General features: G+C 34.8%; 1 protein-coding gene across 6 annotated transcripts in view; it reads left to right on the top strand.

Moving 5' to 3' along the window:
- ATR (ATR serine/threonine kinase) overlaps positions 1-14,222 on the top strand; it is a 129,802-nt gene that overhangs the window by 101,333 nt on the left and 14,247 nt on the right. For 4 of the 6 annotated variants that reach the window (XR_008547125.2, XR_010155346.1, XM_016942090.3 and 1 more), the window contains 5 exons: positions 7,795-7,892; positions 8,409-8,641; positions 9,910-10,044; positions 11,450-11,659; positions 12,746-12,889. Coding sequence is in view for 4 of the 6 variants with exons in the window: in XM_016942090.3 (XP_016797579.1) it covers positions 7,795-7,892; positions 8,409-8,641; positions 9,910-10,044; positions 11,450-11,659; positions 12,746-12,889 (820 nt within the window). In the remaining 2 variants the exon portion in view is untranslated. The remainder of the gene's footprint in view (positions 1-7,794; positions 7,893-8,408; positions 8,642-9,909; positions 10,045-11,449; positions 11,660-12,745; positions 12,890-14,222) is intronic. The other 2 variants (XM_054681114.2, XM_063806290.1) reach the window with 2 other exon arrangements.

Raw genomic sequence — 14,222 nt, 5'->3', positions numbered from 1 at the left:
AAGAATCAAATAGACGCAATAAAAAATGTTAAAGGGGATATCACCGATCCCACAGAAATACAAACTACCATCAGAGAATACTATAAACACCTGTATGCAAATAAGCTAGAAAATCTAGAAGAAATGGATAAATTCCTGGACACATACACCCTCCCAAGACTAAACCAGGAAGAAGTTGAATCTCTTAATGGACCAATTACAGGCTCTGAAATTGAGGCAATAATTAATAGCTTACGAACCAAAAAAAGTCCAGGACCAGATGGATTCACAGCCGAATTCTACCAGAGGTACAAGGAGGAACTGGTACCATTCATTCTGAAACTATTTCAATCAATAGAGAAAGAGGGAATCCTCCCTAACTCATTTTATGAGGCCAGCATCATCCTGATACCAAAGCCTGGCAGAGACACAACAAAAAAAGAGAATTTTAAACCAATATCCCTGATGAACATTGATGCAAAAATCCTCAATAAAATACTGGCAAACCGAATCCAGCAGCACATCAAAAAGCTTATCCACCATGATGAAGTGGGCTTCATCCCTGGGATGTAAGGCTGGTTCAACATACACAAATCAATAAATGTAATCCATCCTATAAACAGAACCAAAGACAAAAACCACATGATTATGTCAATAGATGCAGAAAAGGCCTTTGACAAAATTCAACAGCCTTTCATGCTAAAAACTCTCAATAAATTAGGTATTGATGGGACATATCTAAAAATAATAAGAGCTATTTATGACAGACTCACAGCCAATATCATACTGAATGGGCAAAAACTGGAAGCATTCCTTTTGAAAACTGGCATAAGACAGGGATGCCCTCTCTCACCACTCCTATTCAACATAGTGTTGGAAGTTCTGGCCAGGGCAATCAGGCAGGAGAAAGAAATAAAGGGCATTCAACTAGGAAAAGAGGAAGTCAAATTGTCCCTGTTTGCAGATGACATGATTGTATATCTAGAAAACCCCATCATCTCAGCCCCAAATTTCTTTAAGCTGATAAGCAACTTCAGCAAAGTCTCAGGATACAAAATCAATGTGCAAAAATCACAAGCATACTTATACACCAATAACAGACAAACAGAGACCCAAATCATGAGTGAACTCCTATTCACAATTGCTTCAAAGAGAATAAAATACCTAGGAATCCAACTTACAAGGGATGTGAAGGACCTCTTCAAGGAGAACTACAAACCATTGCTCAAGGAAATAAAAGAGGACACAAACAAATGGAAGAACATTCCATGCTCATGGATAGGAAGAATCAATATCGTGAAAATGGCCATACTGCCCAAGGTAATTTATAGATTCAATGCCATCCCCATCAAGCTACCAATGACTTTCTTCACAGAATTGGAAAAAACTACTTTAAAGTTCATATGAAACCAAAAAAGAGCCCGCATTGCCAAGTCAATCCTAAGCCAAAAGAACAAAGCTGGAGGCATCACGCTACCTGACTTCAAGCTATACTACAAGGCTACAGTAACCAAAACAGCATGGTACTGGTACCAAAACAGAGATATGGACCAATGGAACAGAACAGAGCCCTCAGAAATAATGCCACACATCTACAACTATCTGATCTTTGACCACCCTGACAAAAACAAGAAATGGGGAAAGGATTCCCTATTTAACAAATGGTGCTGGGAAAACTGGCTAGCTGTATGTAGAAAGCTGAAACTGGATCCTTCCTTACACCTTATGTGAAAATTAATTCAAGATGGATTAAAGACTTAAATGTCAGACCTAAAACCGTAAAAACCCTAGAAGAAAACCTAGGCAATACCATTTGGGACATAGGCATGGGCAAGGACTTCATGTCTAAAACACCAAAAGCAATGGCAACAAAAGCCAAAATTGACAAATGGGGTCTAATTAAACTAAAGAGCTTCTGCACAGCAAAAGAAACTACCATCAGAGTGAACAGGCAACCTACAGAATGGGAGAAAATTTTTGCAATCTACTTATCTGATGAAGGGCTAATATCCAGAATCTACAAAGAACTCAAACAAATTTACAAGAAAAAACCAACCCCATCAAAAAGTGGGCAAAGGATATAACAGACACTTCTCAAAAGAAGACATTTATGCAGCCAACAGACACATGAAAAAATGCTCATCATCACTGGCCATCAGAGAAATGCAAATCAAAACCACAATGAGATACCATCTCACACCAGTTAGAATGGCGATCATTAAAAAGTCACGAAACAAAAGGTGCTGGAGAGGATGTGGAGAAATAGGAACACTTTTACACTGCTGTTGGGACTGTAAACTAGTTCAACCATTGTGGAAGTCATTGTGGTGATTCCTCGGGGATCTAGAACTAGAAATACCATTTGACCCAGCCATCCCATTACTGGGTATATACCCAAAGGATTATAAATCATGCTGCTGTAAAGACAGATGCACATGTATGTTTATTGCGGCACTATTCACAATAGCAAAGACTTGGAACCAACCCAAGTGTCCAGCAATGATAGACTGGATTAAGAAAATGTGGCACATATACCCCATGGAATACTATGCAGCCATAAAAAATGATGAGTTCATGTCCTTTGTAGGGACATGGATGAAGCTGGAAACCATCATTCTCAGCAAACTATCGAAGGACGAAAAACCAAACACCGCATGTTCTCACTCATAGGTGGGAATTGAACAATGAGAACACTTGGACACAGGAAGAGGAACATCACACACTGGGGCCTGTTGTGGGGTGAGGGGCTGGGGGAGGGATAGCATTAGGAGATATACCTAATGTTAAATGACAAGTTAATGGGTGCAGCACACCAACATGGCACATGTATACATGTGTAAAAACCTGCACGTTGTGCACATGTACTCTAGAACTTAAAGTATAATTTAAAAAATATATATATAAAACATAACATGTATATAAGTTGTAAAGCATAATAATAGAATGAACATCCATCAATCTAGTCTAACCTTTATGTCACCCCTCTATCCCTGGAGGCAACCACTATTCCCAATTTTGTGTTTTTCATTCCTTTGTTTTTTAAAATAAAAGAGGCTTTTTAAAAAAAAACAAACTTTTTTTTAAAAAAAAATTATGTGTAGAAGGAATGTACCTCAACACAGTAAAGACCATGTATGATAACCCCAAAGATAACATCATACTCAGTGGTGAAAAGTTCAAAGCTTTTCCTCTAAGATTAGGACAAAGATGCCCACTCTTGCCACTTATATTCAATATAGTACCAGGAATCCTAGCCATAGCAATTCGAGAAGAGAGATAAATAAAAGGCATCCAAATTGGAAAAGAAGTCATCAATTTTTTTCTATTTGCAGACGACATGATTTTATATACTGAAACCCTAAGACTCCAATAAAAGACTATTAGAACAAATAAATGAATTCAATAAAGTTGCAGGATATAAAGGCAACATACAAAAGTAAGTAGCATTTCTATACACTAATAACAGAGTACTTGCAGATAAATTAAGAAGACAATCTCATTTACAGTAGCTACAAAAATAAAATATAATACTTGGGAATAAATATAAGGCAAAAGACCTATACAATGAAAACTCTAAAACATTGATGAAAAGAAATTGAAGAAGACATGAACAAATGGAAAGATATCCTGTTTATGTATTGGAAGAATTAATATTATTAAAATGTTCATAGTGCCCAAAGTGATCTACAGATTCAATGTAGTTTCTATCAGAATTCCAATAGCTTTTTCTTTCTTTCCTTTTTTTTTTGTTTTGTTTTGTTTAAAAATTCTGGCTGGGCACAGTGGCTCACACCCATAATCCCAGCACTTTGGGAAGCTGAGGCAGGTGGATCACTTGAGGTCAGGAGTTTGAGACCAGCCTGGCCAACATAGTGAAACTCAGTCTCTACTGAAAATACAAAAATTAGCCAGGCATGATGGCACACATCTGTAATCCCAGCTACTAGGGAGGCTGAGGCAGGAAAATTGCTTGAACCCAGGAGGCAGAGGTTACAGTGAACCAAGATCGTGCCTCTGCACTCCAGGCTGGGAGTCTCAAAAAAAAAAAAAAAAATCCAATAACTTTTTTCTCAGAAGTAGAAAAAAAAATCCTAAAATTTGTATGGACCTAGAAAAGACCTCAGATAACCAAAGAAATCTTGAGCAAGAACAAAGCTGGCTGGGCGTGGTGGCTCACACCTGTAATCATAGCACTTTGGGAGGCTGAGGTGGGTGGATTGCCTGAGCTCAGTAGTTCAAGATCAGCCAGGGCAACACGGTGAAACCCCGTCTCTACTAAAATACAGAAAATTAGCTGGGCATGGTGGCATGCACCTGTAATCCTAGCTACTCAGGAGGTTGAGGCAGGAGAGTTGCTGGAACCCGGGAGGTGGAGGTTACAGTGAGCCGAGATTGTGCCATTGCACTCCAGCCTGGGTGACAGACTGAGACTATGTCTCTAAAAAAAAAAAAAAAGAGTAAAGCTGACAGCATCACACTACCTGACTTCAAAATTATACCACAAAGCTATAATAATCAAAACAGTATGACATTAGTATTAAAATGGCTACATAGACCAGTGGAACAGAGACCCTAGAAATGAATCCACGCATTTACAGTCAATTGATCTTTGACAAAGGTGCCAAGAACCCACAATGCAGAAAGGACAGTCTCTTCAATAAATGGTGTTGGGACAATTGGATGTCCACATGCAATAGAATGGAATTACACTCTTACCTTACACCATATACAAAAATCAACTCAAAATGGCTTAAAAACTTAAATGTAAGACCTGAAGCTGTAAAACTACTAGAAGAAAACATAGAGGAAAAGGTTCATGGCATTGGTTTGGGCAATAATTTTTTTGGATATGAACCAAAAAGCACAGCCAACAAAAGCAAATATAGACAAATGATATTATAGAAACCAAAAGACTTCTGCATAGCCAAGGAAACAATCAACAGAGTGAAAAGACAACCTATAGAATGGGAGAATGTATTTGCAAACCACACATCTGATAGGGGGTTAATAGCCAAAATAGGTAAGGAACTCAAACAACTTAATAGTAAGAAAGCAAATCACCTGGCCAGGCATGGTGGCTCATGCATGTAATCCCAGCACTTTGAGAGGCTCAGGCAGATGGATCGTTTGAGCCCAGGAGTTCAAGACCAGCCTGGGCAACATGGTGAAACCCCCATCTCTACAAAAAAATACAAAAATTATTCAGGTGTGGTGGTATGCACCTGCAGTCCCAGCTGCTCAGGAGGCTGAGGCAGGGGCATCACTTTAGCCTAGGAGGTGGAGGTTGCAGTGAGCCAGGATCATATCACTGCACTCCAGCCCAGGCAACAGAGCCAGATCCTGTCTGAAAAAATAAAAATAAAAATAGAAAAAAGGAAACAAATTACCCAATTAAAAAAAATGGGAAAAGGGTCTGAGCAGACATATTTCAAAAGAAGACGTAAAAATGACCAACAGAGGTATATAAAAAAAGTTCGGCATCGTTAATCATCAGATAAATGCAAATTAAAACCACAATGAGATGTCACCTCACACTTGTTTGAATGGCTATCATATAAAAGACAAAAGATAACAAGCATTGGAGAGGATATGGGGAAAAGGGAACCCTTATACACTGTTGGTGGGAAGGTAAATTAGTAGAGCCATTATGGAAAACAGTATGGAGATTCCTTAAAAATTAAAAATAGAAATATCATATGATCTAGCAATCCCACTATGGGGTATATATCTAAAGGAAATTAAATCAATATGTTGAAGAGATATCTGCACTCCCATGTTCATTGCAGCATCTTCACAACAGCCAAGCTATGGAATCAAACTAAGTGTCCATCAACATGGGAATGAATAAAGAAAATGTGGCATATGTATGTATACTTATACACACACACACACACACACACACACACACACACAATGGAATACTATTCAGGCTTAAAAAAGAAGGAATCCTGTTATTTATGAGAAGATGGATGAACCTGGAGATTATTCTAAGTGAAGTAAGCCTGGCACAGAAAGATTAATACTGAATGATCTTACTTATATGTAGAATCTAAAAATGTTGAACTCATAGAACTAGAGAGTAGAATGGTGATTACCAGGGGTTGGAGTAGTGAGGAGTTGGGGAGATGTTGGTCAAAGGACATAAAACTTCAGTTAAATAGAAGGAATAAGTTAAAGAGATCTACTCTACAACATGGTCACTATAGTTAACAAATGTTTTGTATTGAAAATTGCTGAGAATAGATTTTATTCCACAACAAAATAAATATGTGAAATAATTAGCATGCGTGAGTTAGCTTGGTTTAGCTCTTCCACAATGTATACATGTTTCAAAACATGTGCACAATGAATATACACAATTTTTATTTGTCGATTTAAATAAATAAATGAAATGTTTAAAAACAAAAACATTATGTTGTGCACCTTTAAAAAAACCTGCTAGCTCTCCTAATTTCTGGTTAAATTAATCTTGACAAAATAAGAAGGGGAAAAGAAAGTCCCCACTTCTTCTATAGTTGTAGAATGGTAAATGCAATTCTATGTCATTAAACTGTCTCTATGGGTCTCAAAAAGATATCTGTACATTCATGTTCATAGCAACATTATTCACAATAGCTAAAACATGAAAGCAGTGCAAGAGTTCATTGGGAGATTAATTGATCAGCAAAATGTGATGTAGACACAATGGAATATTATTCTGCTTTAAAAAGGAAGGAAATTCTGACATATGGTACAACATGGATGAACCTCGAGGACATTATGCTAAGTGAAATAAGCCAGTCACAAAAAGGACAAATACTGTATGTTTCCACTTATATGAAGTACCTTCAATGGTCAAATTCATGAAGACAGAAAGTACAATGGTGGTTGCCAGAGACTGGGTGGGGAAGGAGATGGGAAGTTACTGTTTAATAGGTACGAGGTTCCAATTTGGGAAGATGAAAAAAGTTCTGGAGGGGGAATGGTGGTGATGATTACGCAACAATGTGAATGTACAACCATATTAATATAACACTGAACTGTACACTTAAAAATGGTTGTGATGGTAAATTTTATGTTATGTATGTTTTACCACAATAAAATTTCTTTTGAAAATAAACTGATGTCCAGGCCCCTAAAAAATTCAAGAAGGAGAGAACTTTAACTTTTCACAAATTTTACCAGAAACAGCGTTGAGTGGTTGGTTTGTAGGATGGTGCAGAAACTAGACCTGATGGAAGATATATACTGGTGAGTGGCAAGACACTAAGATTGGAAAATTATGGAGATAAAAGATTCTGAATGTTTGAATCCCAGGCAGAATCATTTATATAGTTTTAATATGTAGGTATTGATTCCTGTTTTTTAATAAGGGGAGAGCATGATAAAGCCAGAATTTCAGGAATGTTAGTCTGGAATTTACTGAAGGGTAGAAATATGGATTTAGGGTGACCAAGTTATTATAATTTCCCAGAAATAGAATGATTGGACCTAACCTAGGCTTATGGCCAAAGAATGCAAATGAAGGCACAGAGATCCTAAGGAAAAATTGAAAGAAGTATTGATAGACTTTGATTAGAGCAGAATTTGTATAATGTACAAATTCTGTATACTGTAAGTGGAAACATACAGTATGTACATGTTTTTGGTACAGGGAATGTAGAACTAAGTGAGGTAAAAAGGAGACAGAGGAGTCAAAAATAACTTCTAGGAAGAAATATTGATACCATAATTTTTGTGAAAACGGTATGTGGTAGTTTGAATCTTTAAATTTTAATTCGTATAATATAAAAATGACAGCTATGCTAATAGTGTTTCTTGTCTATATAATTGCAGATCTCTACAATATGGAAATCAGTTCATATATCAGTCAATGCCACGAATGTTAACTCTATGGCTTGATTATGGTACAAAGGCATATGAATGGGAAAAAGGTATAACTCTTCACGTAAAAGTTTTAAAGGACTAGGAATTATAACTTTGGTATAAAGTCAGATTTGGCTGGACAGTCTAATTTCCTAGAAGCTTGGAATGAATTTGATAATTAAGATATTATGTAAGTGTGAATAAGATACTAAATGTTAAAAAGGAAAGACAAATCATAGAGTTTTAAAGTAGTTTTAATTCAGGGCCACAAATACAAATCTGATTATTTCTTAATGAACCTAACACATATTAAGATGTGTTAGTTTTAGCCAAATAATTTACCCTAAAAATTAAAATGGATAGTGAAAATTAATGTCCCTTGGGTTTTTGAATGGCTCTAAATATTTTTTCTGGTTGGACAGAGACAACTATCTTTTCACAAATTGGCAAGTGACCTAACCTTGGGCCTGGGAATAACATACTTTAAAGCTATTTTTAAAACAAAATTTTTCTTCTGTGAAATGAACTGATATACTGATTTTTCTCTTTCCTTTACTGTTTTTTAAACTTATTTCTTCCCCCAGCTGGCCGCTCCGATCGTGTACAAATGAGGAATGATTTGGGTAAAATAAACAAGGTTATCACAGAGCATACAAACTATTTAGCTCCATATCAATTTTTGACTGCTTTTTCACAATTGATCTCTCGAATTTGTCATTCTCACGATGAAGTTTTTGTTGTCTTGATGGAAATAATAGCCAAAGTATTTCTAGCCTATCCTCAACAAGCAATGTGGATGATGACAGCTGTGTCAAAGGTAAAAGGGTCTTTTACCTTTTTATATGAAAAGATCTTTTACCATTTTATATGAACTTGATTATGTAATACTAATATGTAGATACAAGTTCCAGGGCGTCTCTCCTGTATTAGATTAGTAATTTTAAATATTTTTTTAAAGAGAGAAATTTATAGCATTATATCTTAATATTTGGATATATTTACCATATGAAATGAAGTAACTAGTATGTTTAAGATCAAATAATTCAGCATGTGTTTTCTTTATGAAGTCTAGTAAACAGTTAATGCTTGATGCAAAATGGTTACCTATGTTTTCACAAATATTTTAATCCAAACTACCTGAATTTTTATTTTTTTTCCCTTAAGAAACAGGATCTTTCTCTGTTGCCCAGGCTGGAATGCAGTGGTGGGATCATAGCTCAGTGCAGCCTCAAAGTCCTGGGTTCAAGTGATCCTCTTGCCTCAGCTTCCCAGTAGCTAGGATGATAGGGGTGTGTCACCATGTACAGTTAATTTTTAAATTCTTTTTGTAGAGATGGGATCTTGCTGTGTTGCTCAGGCTGGGCTCAAACTCTTGGGCTCAAGTGATCTTTCTGCTTTGGCCTCCCAAAGTGCTGGAATTACAGGCATGAGCTATCGTGCCCCGCCAGTACCTGAATTATTAATACTAAAAAACCGTTATTGCATCATTAATGGGAATTCATATGTTGGTCAATATATGTAATAAGTAAATGTTTGGAGAATTTAGACAATGCAGAGACATAAAACAAAAATTAAAATTCACACCTTGGGCCATTCATTAATGTTTTGATGTAATTTTATTTGTATATTTTCTAGCATATTTTAACACTAAATTTAATTATGTTGCCGTACAATTTCATATTTTGCACTTTATTGTTTCCATGTTATTAAATATAATTTGAAGATATAATTTTAATATATAAAATTCTAAAAAATAGCCTTCAATAACTTATTTAACTGTTTAGTTAATCATTAAGGTTATTTCTATTTTTCTTGCAATTGTAACACATCTAGATATGTCTATGTTTATTCTCACTTGTAATTATTTCTCCAGGGCAGATCCCTATAACTTTATAATTCACAAAGTTATAGGGTGGCAATATTTGTATGGCTCTTGATAGCATTGCCAAATAAATTTTCAGAAAATTTGTATCATATAAACTCTCATCATGAATACTTTTTAAGTTTTTTGTCAAGCAAAAAATTTATCTTTTAAAAATCCTGTATAAACTCTTTTTTATGACATTTAACTCTTTTTTATGACAGTCATCTTATCCCATGCGTGTGAACAGATGCAAGGAAATCCTCAATAAAGCTATTCATATGAAAAAATCCTTAGAGAAGTTTGTTGGAGATGCAACTCGCCTAACAGATAAGCTTCTAGAATTGTGCAATAAACCGGTACTATCATAATCTTAGTGCTTATAAACTGATGTTGGGTAATTATGTATATAATTTGAGCAGATTTTTTCATTTGATTAATTAAATTAAAATTCTAACTATAGGTGTACACATATATCAAAATGTATTATATATTTTAATTATGTATGATTTGTCTTAATAAAGCAGTTTTTAATATTTCTAATACATCTTACTTCCAAATACCCTCTAATATTTCTAAAAGTTCCTCTTAGTGTGAATTAAGAATTTTCCGAGAGTAGATATCCATGTTTCTCAGCAATTTTTAGTAGAGAATATGAAATAAGCCATAAAAATATAAGTATGTAAAATATTCTAAGTTACTTATGGTAGTCTATGATTATATCATATCTTTAAACTTTCAAAATTCATATACATTATTAAACTACACTTATGATAGGGAAGACGGTTGGGGTTTTGCTTTTCATTCTTTTAGTACACATTTCAGTGCCTATGAGGGGACAAGCACTATGCTAAGGGAAACAAGATGAATAAAATCTATTCTCATGCCTGAGGTGCTTACAGTCTTTTAGGGAACTAAGCAGATGGTTATCTAGAGTAATAAGTACTTTTTTCAGTAGATTTGTGACTAAAGTAGGAACATGGTTACAGGAGTAACCCCATAATTCTACCTAAGTATTAGAGGAAAACCCCCAAGGATGTATAGGAAAGATAAAAGTGGGAGGTGGGGGTGGTTATAAGGAGGGAGAGAGAAGTTCTTTAATAAGGTACATAGCTAGACTTCACTGGACAAATATTCAGAGTCCATCAGTGTTTATAGATGAAAAGATACAGACTATTTCTCACCTTTCCTTTATCAATAAACATCTCAAAAGGGTAATCTGCATTTATTATCTCCATTAATCCCATTTGACCTCTGATGCACTTGACATTATCAAAAACAGTGTTATGGTGGCCAACATTTATTAAAACACTAACACTGTTGTAAGTGCTTTACATGTACAGGTTTCCAGTTCTTTATCTGAAACCTTTGTGGCAAGCTACACTTAGAAATTTAGGATTTTTAAGATTTTAGTGCATATTTAATATTTGATATTTCCACTGAGGGTAACCTGTTGGAGTATCCCATAATCAAACACATAACTGTTTCTTCAGTGAGAGTTTAATTTACAGAGCTGTTTGGATTTTCTAATATTTGATAATAGATTATAGGCCTCTACTCTCTCCTTTAATCATTAAACAATCCTATGATGTAGGTACTATTATTAATGAGGTAAATGACAGAGGTTAAAATGGGATGATTAGGAAATACTTAGAAAACCACAGACTGCTGAACCTTTGTAATCAAAATATTGTAAAAGTGAAATTTTTGTTATAGTGGAATTTAAGGTAAAAACAAATTAAAATGCACTATTTATTTTTTCAGGTTGATGGAAGTAGTTCCACATTAAGCATGAGCACTCATTTTAAAATGCTTAAAAAGCTGGTAGAAGAAGCAACATTTAGTGAAATCCTCATTCCTCTACAATCAGTCATGATACCTACACTTCCATCAATTCTGGGTACCCATGCTAACCATGCTAGCCATGAACCATTTCCTGGACATTGGGCCTATATTGCAGGGTTTGATGATATGGTAAACTTCAGTTTTATATGACTATGATTTTAAAATTTAGTTGTTAAAAACTTCAAATTAAGATAAAAAGTGTATTTCACAAAATCTACGTGAATCTTATTTGTGAAGAAAAATAATTGGAAATACAGAAGAGTAAAACTAAACTCATTTGTACTGATGGCAAAAAAAATTCAGTGATTAAAAAAAGTTCTGATTCATGATTCACATTCACCGTAACGTTTTGATTTTTCAAATGCTCCTGTTGTTTTAGTATGACTATAATCTTTATTTTTTCACAATTTGATTTTTCTTTTCTTTTTTTTTTTTTTTTTTTTTTGGAAACAGGGTCTCATTCTGTTGCCCGGGTTGGATGGAATACAGTGGTGCGATCTCAGCTCACTGCAACCTCTGCCTCTTAGGCTCAAGCAATTTGCTCACCTCAGCCTCCTGAGTAGCTGGGACTACAGGTGCATGTCACCATGCCCAGCTAATTTTTTAAATTTTTTGTAGATACGGGGTCTCGTCATGTTGCCCAGGCTAGTCTTGAACTCCTAGGCTCAAGCCATTCTCCTGCTCAGCCTTCCCAAGTGTTAGTATAACAAACATGAGCCACTGTACCCAGTCTATGCTTTGTTTTTAATTTAAGCAGTATTATTCATCTTATTTACTCACTTCATTAGGTACACTTAATTTTGAAGGAGTTTGTTTTTTCAAAAATCAAATTACTTTTAATTGATAAAGCTTGAAAAACAGAGTCTCAGGCTCCGCAGAAAGATCCTGAAAAGATGTTTCAAAAATCTTTTAAACATTTTGACTGCTTTGAAGGGGGGTGTCTAAATTTGAATATGTAAGTACTCTTATTGGCGATGAAGTAATCTTTTTATGTCATAGCTATTTTTAATGGGTGAAAATGTTTCTGTTCATAGACAGTCATTCTTTTCATAGGTCATAGATAATTAAAATAGAAGATTTTTAAAATACAAATTCACTACATAATATAGCTGGTAATATTCTTTTTTTTTTTTAACATAACTCAAGGTTTATAATATATAGACATTTACACAGAAATTTTTGGCCCTAATTCATATATAACTCATCATCTTTTAGGTGGAAATTCTTGCTTCTCTTCAGAAACCAAAGAAGATTTCTTTAAAAGGCTCAGATGGAAAGTTCTACATCATGATGTGTAAGCCAAAAGATGACCTGAGAAAGGATTGTAGACTAATGGAATTCAATTCCTTGATTAATAAGGTTGGGAGATAGTTTGCTTTTATTTTATTTATTTATTTTTTATTTAAAAAAAATTTTGACTATTATAAAACCAGATTGGTTTTATTTCAGAGTTGCTATAATTACTATCAATCTGATATAGGCATTTTAGTATACAAACAGATCACTCTTAAAAAGCAGGAATGAAATATAAAGTCTTTTTCATTTTCACTTAATTTTTTTATTGAGATAAAATGTACATACATAAAACTTAACATTTGACAGTTTTTGAAGTATATTGTTCAGTGGCATTAAGTACATTCACATTGTTGTACAACCATCACCACCATCCCTCTCCAAAACTTTTTTCATCTTCCCAAATTGGAACTCTGTGTCTATGAAACAATTAACTTCCTATTTCCCTTCCCCTCAGCCTCCAGCAGCCACCATTTACTTTGTCTCCATTAATTTAACCATTTGAGGTACCTCATATAAGTGCAGTATTTCTCCTTTTATGACTGGCTTAAATCACTTGGCATTATTCAAAGTTCATTCATTTTATAGCATGTGTTAGAATTTTCTCCCTCTTTAAGCTGAATAATAGTCTATTGTTTTCCATCCACATTTTATTTATCTATTTATCCAGTGATGGACATTTGGATGCTTCTACCTTTTGGCTATTGTGTTAATATATTTATCAAAAGATAAATAGGCTGGGTGCAGTGGCTCATACCTGTAAGCCTAACAGTTTGGGAGGCCCAGGAAAGAGGACCACTTGAGGCCAAGAGTTTGAGACCAGCCTGGCCTATATAGTGAAACCCTGTCTCTACAAAAAATAAAAAAAATTAGCCAGGCATGGTGGCACATGCCTGTAGTCCCAGCTACTAAGGAGGCTGAGGCAGGAGGATTGTTTGAGCCCAGGAGTTTGAGGCTACAGTGAGCTATGATCATGCCACTGCACTCTAGCCCAGATGACAGAGCCAAGACCCTGACTCTTATAAATAAATAAATAAATAGATAAATAAAAGGTAATCATTAGCATTTTTTCAGTTCTGTTGGTATTTGATTTCTATCTCAAAGATGATATGAGGAATCTTATTAAAGGGTTATTATAAATGTATGGTTTTATGTATTTTGAATTATTCTGTAACCAGGTATTTGTAAATGCATAGTGTATGTCTTTTTCCATTGGTAAAAATTGATCCATACTGTGGAAAGATGAAACTTTATTATTTTTCTACAAGCTTTTTCTCCCTTCTTCTCATTGCCTTCCCACATTTTAAAGTCATAGATCTTTAGCATAGAAAAGATATAGCAGTAGATGAGTTTGTTTTTTAAAAAAAGAAGTTACAGTCTGCTTTGTTTAACCAAAAGT

Source organism: Pan troglodytes, chromosome 2 (assembly GCF_028858775.2).
Source record: "Pan troglodytes isolate AG18354 chromosome 2, NHGRI_mPanTro3-v2.0_pri, whole genome shotgun sequence".
Classification (NCBI taxonomy): Eukaryota; Metazoa; Chordata; class Mammalia; order Primates; family Hominidae; genus Pan; species Pan troglodytes.
Note: the sequence above shows the minus strand (reverse complement) of the source record. Positions and strands in the feature narration are given on the sequence as shown.